The 18,523-nt window shown below is 36.6% G+C and overlaps 2 protein-coding genes across 4 annotated transcripts in view; both read left to right on the top strand.

Annotated features, from left to right (window-relative positions):
* The window catches only part of LOC126698779 (TPR repeat-containing protein ZIP4-like), an 84,744-nt gene extending 69,586 nt beyond the window's left edge, over nt 1-15,158 (top strand). The window contains exons 2-6 of one of the 2 annotated variants that reach the window (XM_050396210.1): nt 7,851-9,041; nt 11,288-11,477; nt 11,601-11,633; nt 11,843-12,463; nt 12,658-15,158. In XM_050396210.1, coding sequence (XP_050252167.1) covers nt 7,851-9,041; nt 11,288-11,477; nt 11,601-11,633; nt 11,843-12,463; nt 12,658-13,323 — 2,701 coding nt within the window. In that variant the 3' untranslated portion in view covers nt 13,324-15,158. The remainder of the gene's footprint in view (nt 1-7,850; nt 9,042-11,287; nt 11,478-11,600; nt 11,634-11,842; nt 12,464-12,657) is intronic. The other variant, XM_050396209.1, reaches the window with a different exon arrangement.
* Nucleotides 14,042-18,523, top strand: part of LOC126698783 (rhodanese-like domain-containing protein 4A, chloroplastic) — a 28,126-nt gene continuing 23,644 nt past the window's right edge. The window contains exon 1 of one of the 2 annotated variants that reach the window (XM_050396214.1): nt 14,042-14,306. In XM_050396214.1, coding sequence (XP_050252171.1) covers nt 14,042-14,306 — 265 coding nt within the window. The remainder of the gene's footprint in view (nt 14,307-18,523) is intronic. The other variant, XM_050396215.1, reaches the window with a different exon arrangement.

An 18,523-nucleotide genomic window follows, 5' to 3' on the forward strand; every position in this document is an offset into this window, starting at 1 on the left:
ACACATAAATGAGGCAGACTAATACAAGACGTACTTAGTAATCTAGTATTTCATTCCCCTAACCCAAATGTTGCACAATCAATTGTGAACCACATCTCATGAAACAATGATCACTAGTTAAAACATCTCCTTTCTCCTTCCTTTAGCGCCAAAAACCTCACCTATAAAGCAAAAAGGTACCTACTTTCCATGCTTTAAAATCAAAGCCTCTCTCAAGCATTCCTCAATTAAGCTGGATTTTGCAGCTACTATACACTTGCGTTTATCTTTTAAGTGCTTGAAATTTTTTATCAAGTTCATCAAGAGCATTGTCTGCTTTCATTTTAACATGAAGACCGTAGTAAGCATGCGCAAGTCTCTTCAAATGGTCAAAAGCAAATTGGATTTTAAATTTTGTGAATTGTAAGATCTTCAAGCTTGTCCACCAATTGAGAAGCAAATCTTTTGTTATATCCACAACCATGGTGTTTATCATGCTATATACACACACTCACATAACATGTAAAATAAATACATTTTCACCATTGGCCTAAACATAGATGTGACACTAACATATATCCCCGTGCTTGGAAAGTAACTGCTTAAGGATAGGGGCCAACCTGAAAGGAACCATGTAATCTACGACACTGGCAACCTTTTCTTTAGGAGCCCACTTAGAGCTAACCTCGATAATCTCCTGTACACTATTAAATGGTTCAGGTATCTTTACACCACGATCAAGAATCTTCAGAAATCGTGTATAAGCCTTGTCAGATAATAGGAAAGCTTCATGGACACTGTCTTCTTCATCATCGTCATCCTCTTTATCAATGACTTGTTTCCTTTCTTGAGCCCTCAAAACACTATTCAATTGCTCAATATCATCTTTACTCCAAGATTCCAAAATATCAAATAAAGTCAAAGCTTTCTTGACTTCTTCTTTGCTGTGTTTTTACAAATCAACTTACCATAATGTCCAAGAGTACTCCTCAATTCTACGTCTCCATACTCTCCCTTTAGCGATGATATTACCTAGGAACCAACTAGAGATTGAGTCAAGAGTACAAACCAATAGTATAATGTTCAACAGAGGAAGAATGCAAAACTATTGAAACACCCCCTCCCCCCAAACCAAGGATCTCAAACAAGGAACATCAAAAGCAATTACAATTTAAATGTTCTATTGATTGTTGCTTTGTACCTATGCTTTGAGCCTTATTTAAATATATCATATTGATTAGTAGAGATTTTAGTTCTCTTCTGTTCTCAAGATAATTTTAATAAAAGATACATGTACACATAGTATATGCTGTTGCATAATAGAAGTCTCTAGATTAACAGATTACGGATTGTATAAGGAGAAAATCTTCATATATTTTATTATTAAAAAAAAAAATCATTTAACTTCATGGCCCTTTTTTTTTGGCCATATCTTAACTTCACAAATTGGTTGAAATTTTCCTGTGATTTCTGTGGATCTATGACTAATAAAAATAATAACAGAGCCATTATTAATGAGTTTTGACTTTAGTAATTAGATAGTTGAATAAGATTTTAAAGAAATGGCTTGCAAATAAATCTCTTTTAGGTTTGAACCTACATTCAATAAGCCATGTGTAACCTTGAAATTAAGTAGTTTTTGAAGTTCTGCCTTGATGACACATTCTACAATATGCCATATATTCTGTAAGTTACTGGTTTCCACCATATTTTACAAACACACGACATTAACGAGCCGTGTTTATCCAATGCTGTGCAAAAGTCATCGTTGATATGGTTGCAAAACTTAACATTACTACAATTTATGTTTTAACATGCTATCCGGAATTTTTTCCCTGTCATAAGTCAAAACTTATTATTATTTTTTGTAAGTCATAAAGAGTAAAGGGATAATAATTAAAATGCAACTCAAGTCTCAGGGTGATTTCAATTCTGAAATAAAAAAGAACTTCGCTAGTATAGCTAGTAGGTTATGGTTTTAAATTTCGGATCTTCAAAAATAATAATAAGATACTATATATATATTATGTTACCGAGAGATGACGCATTTAAGTTCAGCAACATAATGACATTCTGCACAGTGATAGATGGATAACAATGGGTCTCTTTCTTTCCTCACAAGCATCACAGTACAATTTGTATGCCTTGTCTTCCTCTTGAAGTGGAGAATTTGTAAGGACAAGGGGATGTAGATGACATTTAATTTTGAAAGTATATGGTAGTGGACCACAGGTAAGATGGAGATTAAGATCACAATAGAGACAAGTGAAGGAATATGATTCACAAATTATATTGTATCGGCAAACACTGCAAGTCTGCAATCAAGTTTATTTTCCTCTATATTGTGGTCCCTGAATTGTAGAAGGTGACCGTGACCTTCGTATGTTATGGCAGGCAACATTAAAGTGCTGCATTCAGCGTGCAAGAGGAAATCACATTTGTAATCCTCATAAATGTAGGCGATGCTTTGACTATTTTGTTGTCCACAAGTGAAAGGAAGGATTAACTTGCGACAGGCATTGCAAAAGCTTTCATTATTCATGAATAATTTATCAAAATAAGGATAGGACTCACTAATATCACTGCACTTGAGCAGGATGAGAGGGTGATATGGATGGAAAGGATGGAAGATCTGTTGCGGCAACTCAAGGCATGATTTGTGAAAGTAAATGTCCTTAAACAGTATTCTGAGGAAGTTCTTCCACAAACATAAGTAGGACCTGTATTGCAGCCTTTCCCACAAACATAACAATTATTTACTTCTTCTTCATCATCCGGCAGCTGCTTGTGCTTACCAAGTATCAATGGATGTCTCTGCAGGAAGTAGTGAATCTGGTCTTCATTGATAGTAGTGGTGGCCCTGGTGGGTAATAGAGCGCAATCAATATCCATCACACAATAGCACTGTTTACAGCTATAATACCAAAACTTAGGAGGCTTGCTGAGATGTTCATAACAAGCTTTGCAAGTAATACCTTGATCTGATTCATTAGTGCAGATGGATAAAAGATGGGGTTGATAGAAGTGTTGGATCTCTAGTGGCAACTTAATCTCAAAACATGATTTATGGATAAAGAAGAGACATGGGATGCAACCATAGGCTGTATCTCGATTCAAGAAGTAATCTCCACATACGGGGCAATAAAAAATTAGCCTTCAGCGCACGTTCTCAAGGAGTAGCAATGGATGCTGGTGGTTAGGTTGTGTATGAACCTTGTAAAATCACAATAATATTCTTCTCTACAAGCATCACACATGGGATTGATACTGTCACGTAGCTGTCGATGTATGGTAAGTATGTGTGGTGGGTGAAAGAGGCTTTGCAGCTCTTGTGAAGCTGAAAGCATTGCACATGATTGGTGCAGGGCGTAACTACATCCCTCGCTGCAAATGTACAAGGTCTGACCATCATTCCAGTTGAACAAGCATGCTGTGCAATGCAACCAATCAGGTCCCTTCCTCAGCGATAATGGATGCTCGTGATCAAAATGTTTATCTCCTCCATATCTCTCTTTCAGTCTTTCTCTTCCCACTCTCCAGTATAAAAAGCAGAACCAGAGTGCTGGAGACTAATAAAGAGAGAGACAGGAAATGATCCTTTTATAAACAAGTTGCCTTTTTTGCCAGCCCACTTTATTATTCTTCTTTCTTTTTAGAGGGTCCATTTTGAATCCATGGCTATGGAAGTACCACGTAATTTTAAAAGATAACGGAGTAATGTTGGGTGCACGACACGTGGGCACCAAGGTCCTTCCCATACCTATCAGCGCTCATTTAATCAGTTTATGATGTACAAGAATCTTATTTCAAATGGGAGACTTAATGCGACTGGCAAAGAATCCAAATTCAAATAAGATTAGGAATAAGAGGAGGCTGACTTGCTTATAGAAGCAAAAAATGGTTGCATAAGGTGTGCTAGAAAAAGAGGACATCCTAGAGAGAGAGAGATAAAGTTGTGTGTGGAGAAGAAAATAGAGGAGAGAGAGCAATATATTGTCGCATTCGAGATAAATAATTAGTGTGTGTGAGAGTAAATAAAAGAAGGTGATTTTCTTTGGTTGTGAGACATACACTAAAGCGTTTAGATTTGATAATAGTGAATTGATTTGAAGTTTGTCTCATAGTTTTTCATTTCAAGGAAAAAATGTTTTCTGTGTAAATATTTGTATTCTTGTGTGTGATTGGTTGATTACTATTTTAAATTGATAATATATATGATAATATTATTTGAGACTTAACAATTAATGCCTAAACAAACATTAGTTTAACTAGAGTAAAAAAAAAACACACACACACACACAAGAAGGAATGCAAATGGTGGCGGCCATTGTAGTCGTGGAAGAAACCCCTTCTGAAGATTGAAGGTACTCACTTTCTTATCATCATCTTTTTCGTTTGTATCTAAAAAGTTTCTTGTCTTTGCTCTTATTGGTGACTCAACTCAATGTGAACTTTATTGTTTGTCATATATTATTATATAATGTATATATAATATATGTAATATATGTCCCTTAAAAACTTGGATGGCTACAGAGAAAATATGGGTAGAGAAATTTCTAAAATGGAATTTATTTTCTAGGCCCTTTGTGAAAACAAAAACCATGATGTGAAATGAGCCTGGCAATAAAATTTAGCTTTCTGAGTTCAGTTTAGCTTGCTATGAATTAGAATAACATCAAACTAAAAGAAAAAGTCCCCTCTTTATTGGTCTCCTTAACAACCAAAGAGTGCATTGGTTACTCTGTTTCAAGTCAAATTAAATTTTGTCAAAAGAAAAAAAATCTTATGGGATATTAATAATTTATGCTAATGACTGAATATTTAGATTCATTTTTGAGAACAAAAGAATTTTTGTTCACTGTTCTTAAACCAAAGAATTTAAGAAAACTTCTTATAAAATTAATTTTTAGTTTTGAGTTTTGTGCATTGGTAACACATCTCAAGTGTTGTAATTTAATTTTTCAGGGAAGAGCAATGCATGTCATTAAGAAAGAACCATGTCTTTGTTCACGAATTATTTTGAATCGTACAATTTCATAATGGTGTTTAGGTAAGGGCTTGCCTTGCAGTTAGTCTATGCAGCAGTTATTACACCACATGCCCCATTGATTTTACTTTGAAACAGTATGATTTACAATTTCTAATCACATTGCAGTGATAGTATTTGTCCACAACCAACAAATTATCAAAGACCACTTAAAAGTAAAAAATAATTTTTTTTTCTTTTGGCGACATGAAGCACCCGATTAGTTTATGATCCTTGTCAATAACTGTTTGCATGTTGAATAAAATTTGCTAAAAATCATCTTGCTTCACTAAATTAGAACTTTTGATGATTGAAATAATATACTTTAATGGTGTCCTATTGAACTGTAGAAAGGGATACGACTCAAAGAACTATGTAAAAAGAGGGATGGTAGGAAGAAGGAAGCGTGGCCTTACAAAAATGAAAGATGTTCATCTATTATTTAAATTAGTCACAAATCTACACGATGCATGAGAAACTGTAATATAATTATTTTATAAGAATATAATATAAAATTTGTAAGTTATATAGAGCATGTGTTATTTAAAAGTGATGGTGTTATAAAAATGCTCCAACTCCAATACTCGTCCATATAGCTCGTCCTAAGGAAGTGATGGATGGCATACGGCTTACTCGTCCAAAGGTAAGCTCGTCCGTCCATAAAGTTGGTCGGACGAGCTTACTATGTCTTAAACATACTTGGAACTATTTTTGTTTCCCTGCCAAGACTACAAATCCCTCCCTCAATTAACGGTTTTAGAAGACGAACCCCAAAAGATATAACTTCCTTGGTAGTTATGGAAGTTACCTGTGGATTCTCCGAACTCTACAACGATTGGAGAGATAACTACCTCTGATAAACACTATATAAGGGTTCTTCTACAGAAAGGTATTCATTCGGACACTTTTCCCAGAATACTTCCTTTTTACTTGAATCACAAATCCACTGACTTTATCATCGGAGGACTTTTGGCCGGCCTCCACTGGTCTCCTCTGACTTAGTATTTGTATTTGTATTTTCAAGCTCAAGCCCTAAGATAATCAACGCCCGAGACTTTCGACCTACTGATTTCTAAGGAATCATCAAAAAGTATTTTATATATTTATAAATTTTATGTAATGGAACATATAATATATTGCATTCAACAACAACAATAAAAACAATATATATATATATAAAGATTTAAATTACACAATTATAATATTGTTTTATATAAATGAAGAACATGTTATTAGAATGATTTTTTTTATATATATAAACAATATAACATAATCAATTGATTAATTTGAACAAATCCAAGAATTTTTTTTTTTTTTAAAAGTACACCCCCATTCCATGGAACACATGTAACATGTTAAATTAAGTTTAAACTATTATATAAGTTTAGAATTGTATCATATTTTTTTCTCAATTAAAAGTATAGTGTTTATATTATTGAAACTTGAATTTTAAGGTAATCTTTTGAATATTTATCATTTTTTATTGCTTTTTTAGGGTCCATATCTATAATTTATAACGCCTATTTTTGTTTTGTATTTTTTAGCCAAAAACTAAAGAATTTTGCCCAAATAAAATAAGATATAATACTTTTTCAATCCAAAAATTAAGAAAAAAAATGAAATTTTGAATAAAACAACTGAAAAGGAAACTACAAAAAGGATCGATTTAAGTCCCAATTGTCCAAAGTGAATAGAATGGACCAAATAGATTGAATTGGACTGAAGTTGATCGAATTAGACTGAAATGGACCAAAGTGAACCAAATTGACTGAGGTGGACCCAATGGACCTAAGTGGACCAAATGGACCGACATAAACTAAAATAGACTGAAATGGACTGAACAAAAGTGGAGTGGAGTGGACCGAATGGGACTATAATGGATTGAGTGGACTAAAATAGACTGAAGCTGATCAAATTGGACCGAAATGCTACGCTAATGTGACTCAAAAGGAGTATAACAATAATCAATACTGTGATATAGCTTTTAGATATTATATAAATTTGTAATAACTGCAGTATAGCATTTAGCAACTATCAATACTGTTATATATCTTTTAGATATCAAGACTTATATGGAGTAAAATCTGTACTAACTACAATATCACTAAAAATCATTAGGAATTTGCTTATTATGTTGTTGATGTGAAACTAACCAATCATGTCACTTTGTACATTTTTTAGTTAGTAAATGATATCATTTGTATGTTTTCTTTTTACTATTAAAAATTTAAACGAAAACATTCATAAATTCATAAAATGCATCATTAAAAAGATTTGATTAATATTAATTTAAAAATACTTAATGTACTAATATATTTGGTTACTACCATAAACTTGAGGTTACTAAACTCATTAAAGCCAACTTCACCTTCACCTAGTATTTATCTCACTATAGAAAGGCCACTGGGAGTGACCACGATGTTCTAGAATATGACCCTAACTATCTTAATACAAATGATAGTTAATGCTAATTTAGATTTTAAAATTGATTTTTTTTTTTACGTATTAAACAAAACACATTTGAAAATATTTTACTTAAAAATAAATGGGGCGTTATACAAAATTTTGATAAGATTTGGGGTAAAAAACTAAACTAGGTATTTCGGCCTAAATATATATATTTATTATTTATAGGACGCATTCATTCAAATTTTTGAAAAAGACAAAGGCAAACTGTGTGAATTTGGCGCCAAAGGCAAAAAATGAGAATTGCAGAGATATCATCATCACCATCACCTTCAACTCAACACCAACAAGATTCCCAACTCCTTCTCTCTCAAATCGAATCTTCAATCAAACACTTAGAACAGTTCTCTTCAACTCTCAACAACACTAACACTAACACTAACACCATCTCCTCCAATCTCCGTCAATCCCTCACTCAGCTGAGTCAACTCGGTCCCTTCTCCTCCGAGTTCAACCTCCATCTATGGAAACTCAGTTACCGTCTCTGGAACTCCTGCGTCGACCTCTCCAACCTCAATCCCAAACTCCGCTCCTCTTCTTCTTCTTCTTCTTCTGCTGCTTTGTCTCTCGACCTCGCCAAGCTCCGCCACATCGCCGCCGATATCCTCTCCCTCGCCGGCAACGTCTCCGGAGTTCCTTCTCCGTCCATCAAGTCCGCTTCCTTCTACTACAAAACCGGCCTCATCTGGCATGACCTTCGCCGCTTCGACCTCGCTTCCTCTTGCTTCGAGAAAGCCACCGATCTTCTCTCTAACTCCAACGCCGCCGCCGCCATCTCCGCTGACGATTCAACGAAACTTCTCCTCGATGTCAATCTCGCCAGATCTCGTACGGCCTGGGAACTCTCCGACCGAAACCTCGCCGTCGCTTTGCTTAGCCGCTCCAAGACCTTGCTTCTCTGCTCCGCTTACTACGGTTCGCTCGCTAACCAGTACTTAGCCTTCGGGAAATCTCTTCTATCGAAGAAGAATGAGACTGAATCTCTCTCCGAAGCTCTCAAATTGATGAAGGAAGCATTGGATCTGTGCGAGAAAGTCGGAAACGGAAATCTGAGAGAATTGAGATGGAAAACGCTGCGGTTCATCTCAGCCGTCCATTTACAGAAAGAAGAGTACGAGAGCGTGATCAAGTGCGTTAGGGTTCTGAGACAGAGTGAAGACGAGAAAAACCAGCATCCGAGTCTGCCAGTAATGGCGGTGAAGGCCTGGTTAGGGTTAAGAAGGTTCGGTGAAGCAGAGAAGGAGCTCAGGGGCATGGTGGTAAATACCGGAATTCCGGAGGGCGTTTGGTTGTCCGCGGTGGAATCCTATTTCGATGCGGCGGGAGGGTCAGCCGGGGCCGAGACGGCCAAGGGGCTGTTCTTGGGGCTAATGGGGCGGTGCCATGTCAGCGCCGGGGCGGCGGTGAGAGTAGCTCACAGGGTGGTTGGAGATGGTGTTGAGAGTGAGGGGTCTAAAGTGAGGGCTAAAGTGGTGGCAGAGCTGGTCTCGGATGACAGAGTTGTGGCGCTATTTGCAGGCGAGGCGGTAGCTAAGGAGAGGATGGCAATGCACGCTGTGCTTTGGAATTGGTAATCACTGAACTCAACTCCAAATCTTTTATGTTTCATGATGGTTAAATTGTCAATTTCAATTCCATATTGATTTCATCACAGCTACAAGTTAAAGCTGTGTTTAGTAATTTATTATCAGCATTTGGATTCTCATAACAAAATCCATCTATATTTGAAATTTTGAATGTGGGACTGGTTTATCACAACCAGTACTAATCCCTCCATGGAGGATCAAACTTTATGTTGGGGTTTTATTAGCTTCTTCTGATTTCTTGTCTCCTTTTCTGCATGAAAAAACGTCTACCCCTGAATCAAATTCCTAATTACTTCTAACATAGGGAACTACTTTTCGACTATAGAGGTTGATTCATTAGTATTTGTTGATGTGATGGAGTAATGGTTTGCTACAAAATGTTAGTACAAAGTATAACATTATTACTTGGATTGATTCTACAAGGGCTCTGATTTAAGAAATGAACTGATTGTTGTGTTTGACATCTATATGAGCCAAAATACTTGGAACTTAAACTATCTTAGTCCTTTTTTTCCTATTTGTTCCCTCTGCAACTCTTTTTCTATTCCTGAGTAAGTTTGAACCAGGATCAGATGATCAGTAGCCCTTCAAAGGAGTCTCCTAAAATAAAATGAATTCCTGGGGTACTGTTCTATATGTCTGTCAGCTTTGACCATTGCATGCATCATATGGGTAGTGTTCTATATGTTTGAGTACACTTCCAAACTTTGGTAGATAGAGTTAGTCTGTTTGGATCTTCATTAGGTCATTGCTAGGTAATTTGATAATGTATCTTCTGGTGTAGAATATTAGGGATTGTTGCTGCTCATTTCTTCTCTCTGAACAGCTCTAATTACTCGGTGAATGAAGGTTTTCTTTTTAATTATATCTATATATTATTATTATTTTTTAAGTGAATTTGTATTACACAGAAAATTAGTACAAAAGAATAAGGGCATATCATACCCCAGCAAAAAACTATAACCAGGCATGGGCAGTAAAAGAACACTAGCATTGACAACAACCTGTGACAAGGAAGAATATTCTAATCACAGCTTTCCAATACGACTTTAAACTGATTTACAAAACTACATAGTTCTTGAGAAGAACTCAGACGGTTGACCTCTGAAACCAGCAATTCTGTTGATTCTTCTCCACTCTCTTCAGCATACTCAACTTCCTGCTGAACCACATAAACATGTTTCCACTAATGTTGAAAGATTCAAACATTGTGTTCCCTGAAAATGCAGTAAAGAACAGCAGCAAACATGATCTTAACCACTAACTTTGGGGAATTCTTACCTTTCTAAGAACTGATCATCAACAAAAGCCATTCCTGCCAGTCTCTCTCTCCATGGTAAATTGCATCTATAACACAAAAAAGCGAGGTTTCTCCACAACTAGGGTGAATATTAAACCACACGGGATCTGCTTATTTCTCTTTTCATTCTCAAATGGTAGAGTAATAAGTTAAGTTTGAAAAAAACATTGGTATCAAGGCACCTCTGAGGGATCCAGATGTGAGGACCTTAAGAGGATGATTTTGTTGAGGAGATATGGTCTATGGAGATAGGTCACTCAACAAGAGATTTATTGGACCTTTTTTCACCTCCTTGATTGGTGCCTTTTCTTGGATTCCTAGGTATTCTATAGGAGTTTTTGAGTTTTTCTATATAAAAAAGGGTATTCTATAGGAGTTTTAAAGTGAGACTTTCATTTGCTCATTGGAGTCTAGTCCTTTGTGTGTGTATTGGTGTAACCCAAAAATGAATCTTACGCATGTTTACTTCCATTGCTTGGAAGTAATACAAGACATTTTTCAAGCTTCAACTTTGTATCCTGAATATTTCTATGAAGTCATTGAAGCCATTTTTGCGACATGCTAGCAGCTAGTAGTTATGTAAATGTTCTTGTGGCAACAAGGCTGCTGACACATGACAGCCAAGCAAGGTTTCATATTGTTAGAATATTGGTTAAATGACTAAATTCACTAATTCCTAACAGCTTAAGGACATTAGTAATTTATCATAGTATTTGGGTAGGTGGTCTTGTGTTTGAACCTTGTCTCCACTCTACCTCCCACTTAAAATGTTAAAATTCTCATGTGTTGGGCCCATGGTAATTTATCACATGTTGCATTTGAAACAACACAGTGATGCCCTCTGCCTCATAAGAAAATATGCTATTAATTGAAAGCATTCCACTTCAATCCAAGTGCATTTATTTCAGCCGTTTTCTGTCTTTGTTACAGCGCTGCTGACTTCTTTCGATCAAAAGATTATGGGACAAGTGCAGAGATGTTTGAAAAATCAATGCTTTATATTCCATATGATATTGAGAGTAAAATTCTCCGAGCTAAGGGCTTTAGAGTTTTGTGTCTCTGTCACCTTGGTCTATCTCAGCTTGATCGAGCTCTAGAGTATATCAATGAGGCTGAAAAGGTATTTTAAATAATAACTATAAGTTGGGATTCTGGCCTCCCAAGATAGTTAAGATCTTTAAACGCTTTGAACTGTATAAATGTGACTAATTTTTTAAATTTTAATGCTTTTCTATGTCTGTAGCTGGAGCCCAACATAGCCTGTGCTTTCCTTAAGGTGCTCTCCCTCTCTCTCTCTCTCTCACACACACACACACACTTGCATGTGTTCATACAAGCACAGACAAGTTGTTGTCATTTGTTGGACCAGCAAAACACAGCCACTGTTAGCTTCAGTGCTAAGCTTGATAACAAACACACCCTTCCCTGATCTCCCCAAGATTATCTAATAACATATGTGCAAATTTAATATTTTGTTTAATGTAGTTCAAGATTTACCTGCAAAGGAATGACCATGATGGTGCTATTAGTCAAATCCAAGCAATGACAACCTGCCTCGATTTTACAACGGACTTTATCTCCCTCTCAGCTCATGAAGCTGTTGCTTGCCGTGCGTTTCCTGTTGCTGTGGCTGCTCTATCTAATCTACTAAACTTCTATACCCCAGGAAAATCAATGCCTACAACAGAAATTGTAGTGCTACGTACCTTGGTTACAATCCTTATTCAACAGCCTGGCAATGAGCTGGAAGTTGTGAAATTTATAAAACGTGCTCATAATCGAGCATCTGAACTTGGTTCAGATCTCTTCTTTGGAAAAGGGGAGATTGGAAGACGGGAACGGAATTGGTTTGCTGTAACTTCATGGAACTTAGGGACAAGAACTGGAAAGGAGGGTAACTACGAACTATGTGCTGAATTTTTTAGATTAGCTTCAGAAATATACTGTGTTCTGGTTGATGGGCAAGCAGAAGAAAACAATGTTATGGTTGGCAAATCGTTAATACTGACCGTATCTTCCATGATAGCTTCAGAGAAACAAAGGAAGGCTGCATTGTCAGAAAGTGAAGTGAATGAAGCTGTAAAACTGCTAGATAAAGCAGGGAAGGTATGGATTATTAGTTATTTGTTTGACTCATAAAGCACTTGATGCCTCAAAATCTTGCTCTCAGTGTTGATATATAATATATAATATTAATAATAAATTGTAACCATCATAATCCACTTGGAATGGTACAGGCCTACAATTTATGCTCTAATATTCCCTAACTCCCTCTTAATGGCTTTCTTTCATGGAAGCAGATACTGAAGTCAATCTCAACTGGGACTCGACTAAATGATGATCAAATGATCACCCTTGAGCCTGATCTCTTCTTCATATACACCTTCAGTGCCTATGATATAAAAGGAAGGCTAAATGATTTAGCATCACAGCAACTCCTGGTGAAAAGTTTTGCCAGTTCAAAAGCTTGCAATTCCAAGCACCTCCTTCAGATAGGCCTTACTGCCTCGCAGGCTCCACAGTCCAATCATGAAGTAGCTACCTTTGCTTTAAATGAGTGCCTCTCATCACTCCTTTCTTCTCCATCTCCTGATTTCGAAAATGTGGCTCTTATTCTGCGGAAGCTTATTGCAGTAGCAAGTATTCATAAGGGTGATAAAGATGATGATGCTGTGTATGGCATGTACAAGCAAGCTTACCAAATAATGGTGGGGTTGAAGGAAGGAGAGTATCCTACTGAAGAGGGAAAATGGCTTGCCATGACAGCATGGAATCGGGCAGCACTGCCTGTGCGATTGGGGCAGATTGAAATGGCCAAGAAATGGATGAATATTGGTATGGAGCTTGCTAAGCGCATTCCAGGAATGGAGACTTACAAGGCATGCATGGAAGATTTTGTTGATTGCTTTCAAAAGAAATGTAATGTGCAGAATAATGGTGAAAATAGGCCTCAGCTAGTGGAATGATGTATACATCTGTTGTACAGGAAATTAATGGTACATCTTCCTTGTACAGATAAACTTTTAGGTGCATATAAAATTTACTCCATATAATTCAATTTAGGTCTTTTTAGGCTAGTAGGATTGGCCATTCCACTTTGTGTATCAGCTCTTTTATTTGTGACTAGAAATTGCATGTGAAGAACAATGGTGAAATAGAATTTCGGACCCTTAAGATGGTTATCATTGGTCTTTTATTCTATATTCACCTTTTCTTTAGTAGAAATACCAAAACAATTTCTCATTAGAAAATTTTGGAGTAGCAAGGCATCTTTTAAATAAAATAACAGTCTATAGGATGTTTACTTAAATTTATATTTACCACGTTTCTCTCAATTTCTGAAAAAGAAATCTATTTTTACTTTCATTCTTGGGAATTTTTATTTTCTTCAGGTCAAAAGTTTGTGGATTTAAAATTTTAAATCCTAGTATTAGTGTATTTTTAAAATGAAGGAATATGTAAGTTGTAAGGACAAATAGCAAGTTGAAAAAGTTTCTTTCTTCTTGGACCAAAAAAGAAAAAAAATAATAATAAGAGAAAAGTAAGGAAAAGTAAAGAGGAAAAAAAAAAAAAAAAAAAAAGAAAAAGAAAAGAAAAGAGAAGACCCAACGGAAAACGAGAGAACCCAATCACATAAACTGATATACTGCCACCCTTGCCTTTATCCTCTCTCTCTCTGTCCAAATGTTCCTCATGGAGTCTCTTTCCATGGTCGTCTCATCTTGTCCACTCAAAACCCAGAAACCATGCAGCTCTAAGCCCATTTCCACTTGCCATTTTTTAGCTTCTCATAAACCCCATTTCCCCACCAACAAAACCCCTCTCCAAAACCATCCTCTGCTTCTCCAAACCTCTTATTTGGCTCCCCTGTTTCAAAATCTAACAAAAACCCAACTCTCTCTCACTCTAATCAACCTCCTCACTCCTCTTCCTTGCTTTGCTTCTGAACCTGTTGTCTCTGACAAAATTAACCTGGAGTCAATCTCGCCAGATCTCGTACGGCCTGGGAACTCTCCGACCGAAACCTCGCCGTCGCTTTGCTTAGCCGCTCCAAGACCTTGCTTCTCTGCTCCGATCACTACGGTTCGCTCGCTAACCAGTACTTAGCCTTCGGGAAATCTCTTCTATCGAAGAAGAATGAGACTGAATCTCTCTCCGAAGCTCTCAAATTGATGAAGGAAGCATTGGATCTGTGCGAGAAAGTCGGAAACGGAAATCTGAGAGAATTGAGATGGAAAACGCTGCGGTTCATCTCAGCCGTCCATTTACAGAAAGAAGAGTACGAGAGCGTGATCAAGTGCGTTAGGGTTCTGAGACAGAGTGAAGACGAGAAAAACCAGCATCCGAGTCTGCCAGTAATGGCGGTGAAGGCCTGGTTAGGGTTAAGAAGGTTCGGTGAAGCAGAGAAGGAGCTCAGGGGCATGGTGGTAAATACTGGAATTCCGGAGGGCGTTTGGTTGTCCGCGGTGGAAGCCTATTTCGATGCGGCGGGAGGGTCAGAGATAAAACCCCTTCCTTTTGAGATAAAACCAGAAACAGAGAGCAACAACAAAAGGTTACATTGTTCACCGCCTAAGAATTCGAATTCGGAATTCCTAATCACACTCGGATTTTGTTCACCGCCTCATCTTTCTTACGTTTTACTCTAAAAAGTAGCCGTTGAGGCGGTGATCATTTACCGAGTTTGTTTAGGATTTCCGAATTCCGAATAGCAAAAGGAAACAATTGTTGGGTATTTATAAGATTGCAATGCTTTGCATAGAGACTACATTTTTTATATATTGAAATTCCACTTTCCACAGCGTCTCCTTCACCCATCTGATTTACGCTACTTCTTCTTCCTTCAAAACCCTTTCTTACTCTCTCTGATCTGTGACCCTCATTCATGGCTATTATTGCTAAACTCCTTGGTTGTTCCAAGAACAAGGTGCACCATCATACCGACAACAACAACAACGTAGAACAAGAAGAAAGTATGTACGCCTTTTACAAACGCATTATTGCTAAACTCCTTGGTTGTTTCAAGAACAAGGTGCACCATCATACCGACAACAACAACGTAGCACTAGATCAAGAGCAAGAAGAAAGTATGTACGCCTTTTACAAACGCATTGAGACCCAGAATCAACTCAGCACTGACTTCTTGAGTTTCCAACCTCAAGTTTCTGTGTATGTAAGAAACTCTCTGGTTGATTGGTTGACGTCCCTCCATTTTTCTCTTGATCTTTTTCAACCTACTCTGTTTCTCGCTGTCAATATTGTCGATCGTTTCCTCTCTGTTGAGGTTGTGTCGTCTGAACATGACTTGAAACAGGTGGCTATTGTTGCATTAGTCATTGCCTGTAAATTTGAGGAGAACTGGTCTCCTTCTGCCCTTACTTTAATGGAGGAGGATGAGGATGGTTACAGTCAACAGCAGATTGATGCCATCGAAAAAAACGTTCTTCAAAAATTGGGGTGGAAGTTATTGGTTCCTACTATCCATTCCTTTTTGGTTGAAATTTTCGAATCTTTTGAGTACCGTGATCAAGAATTCAAGGATATGGCATTCTTTTTTGGTGAAGTGGCACTTAACAATTACCATGCTACTATCAGTTACTCACCATCCACACTTGCTGTTTCTGCCATTTATGCTGCAATGTGCGTGCTAAAGAAAAGCAATGATTCCAAGCAGAAATTTCTTAACACCAATCAATCTCATTCTAAAGGAGAAATCACCTTCTGTGCTGGAATGCTTCAACGGTTGGCGAGAATGGCACCCACTGGGAAACTGATGATAACCCTTGCTGAGAAGTATTCTGATCAAATATTGATATTACATTCCAAAAAGTAGTAACTCTAGTTTCTATGTTTTCTGTTTTTTTGTTTCTTGTAAATTTTAGTGCTTTTTTTTTTTTTTTTTTTAATTAATAGAGTCTAGTATTATTTCAGTGGTTTCAATATGTAATTTGGATACAATGATATCGCCAACAAGGTGATAATATCATTTTTTTTTTTTTTTATAACGTAATGTCACCTTGAGCACACGTTGAGTGATAATATGGACTAATTTCAATAAAAATATGTCACCTTATAGAAAGTGCATTTTAGAGTTTGGCATAAGATTTCATATATCACCCAAAAAAAAAAAAAAAAAAGTTTGGAATAAGAATGCATTCAACTTTTGGTTTTTCTCCTTTATTGATTACTCTTAGGAGGGGTTCAGTGATGATGTGGCCAATTGATATTCAAATTAAAATAATCGCACACTCAATTTTATAATTTGTTGACTTGTGCGATTGTGAGTAATTGATATTTTTTGTCCACTACTGACTTATGCGACCCACCACTTTTTGTCGATCACCCACAATCGCACAAGTTAGTAAGTTGTGAAGTTAGATGTCGGAATGATTGTACTTGTAATATTGTTATCCACCAAAAGTGCACTAGTCTAACTAAGGTACCGCAAAGAATGTTACAAACTATAGCATCCACCTTGGTATGAATCCAAAGGCAAGGGATGTGATGTTGTGATGAGGTCTGGGGAGTGAATGAGGGTGATAATTGTAGCAAGAGAGAGAAAAGGGACAACTATATCAAAAGGAAAAGCAAGAAGGGCAAAAGACTCAGCGATAAAAGAACTAGAGGATTACTCAATGAACTTTCCCTTCTCTACCCTCCTTTTACCTGTTTTTCTCTTTTATCACTTGAATTCTAAATTGAGAACCATGTTTTATTTTTAGCCAATCATGACATGAATGCAAAATCAAAGAGACAAATGCAATTCAATTTTGTATCAAAAGCTCTTTTCGTCAAGATATCGATATAAATATATATATATATATATATATATATAAATATTACTAATATGTGCCCTCAGGACACACATTAATTTTCATTTTTGGAAAAAATTTTCTCGAGAATTGAAAAAGTAGTGACAACTTTTTCAATTTTCGAGAAAATATTTCCAAAAATAGAAAGCTTAATGTGTGCCCTAAGGACACACATTAACCGGACCTATATTATACATCTTTACCAAATAAACTTTTAAAATACTAATTGTTCTTTTTAGAAATTAATATTAGACTAATTAATACAGTTTTGTTTCTTTTTTTTTTTATACCACACATAACACATTGCTCAAGCACAACATTCATTGCTTTTTTTTTTTTTTAAGCCGTCAAAAAAAAAAAAAAAAAAAAAAAAAAAAACCCAACATTCTTTGCTCAACACCTCTCTGCATCAGCTCTGTTTCTCAAGGACTCGCAGACATCATCTTGTTATGGAAACAGAGGAAACAAATCAGCTCAATACTACGAATACAAGAGGAAACAGCAACCAACACGCACAACTCAAATTCTCAGACTTCACTATCCGAATTTACACAGACACAACCTCGTCATGCTATAACAAACACAAAGCACATACCCAATCAAATCCGAAACCAAACCCTCCAAATGCTCACCCTGGCCCACCTCCCATCAAATAGAGTTGGGTTAGGTCGATTATATCCAAACCGTGTCTCTCAATAACCCAGGTTCGACTGAAACTCTCTCAAACTTAAACTAAATCCCTTGGGCTCAGATCTGTTCAAATTGGGCCCATGTCTAACTAAGCCCATATTTGAGCCCAACTTAAACAAAAATATCCAAAATAAAAACCCTACTACGTTAAATAATAAAGAACGACGTCGTCTCTTTCTTTGATTGTTGATAGTTGAGTCGGTGAACGAGTTTCATTAGGAATCCCGAATACCAAAAGGAAACAATTGTTGGGTATTTATAAGTTAACATTGCATTGAATAAATTTTACATTATTTTTAAAAAAATCTGCTTGAGATTACAGAGCAGATTTACGCTTCTTCTTCCTTCAAAACCCACTCTGATCTGTGTATTTCAACTTCAACAACCCATGACTATTTTTTCTAATCTCATTGGCTGTTTGAAGAAGAAGAAGGTGCAACATCATACCCACAATAACGTAGCACTAGAACAAGAACAACGTCAAAATACGTACGCCTTTTACAAACACATAGAGAAGCAGAATCAACTCAACACTAACTTCTTGAGTTTCCAACCTCATGTTACTGAGTACCTAAGAGACTCTATGGTTGATTGGTTGACGTCCCTCCATTTTTCTCTCCCTCTTACACAACCGACTCTCTTTCTCGCCGTCAATATTTTCGAT

This window comes from Quercus robur, chromosome 9, assembly GCF_932294415.1.
Source record: "Quercus robur chromosome 9, dhQueRobu3.1, whole genome shotgun sequence".
NCBI classification, from domain to species: Eukaryota; Viridiplantae; Streptophyta; class Magnoliopsida; order Fagales; family Fagaceae; genus Quercus; species Quercus robur.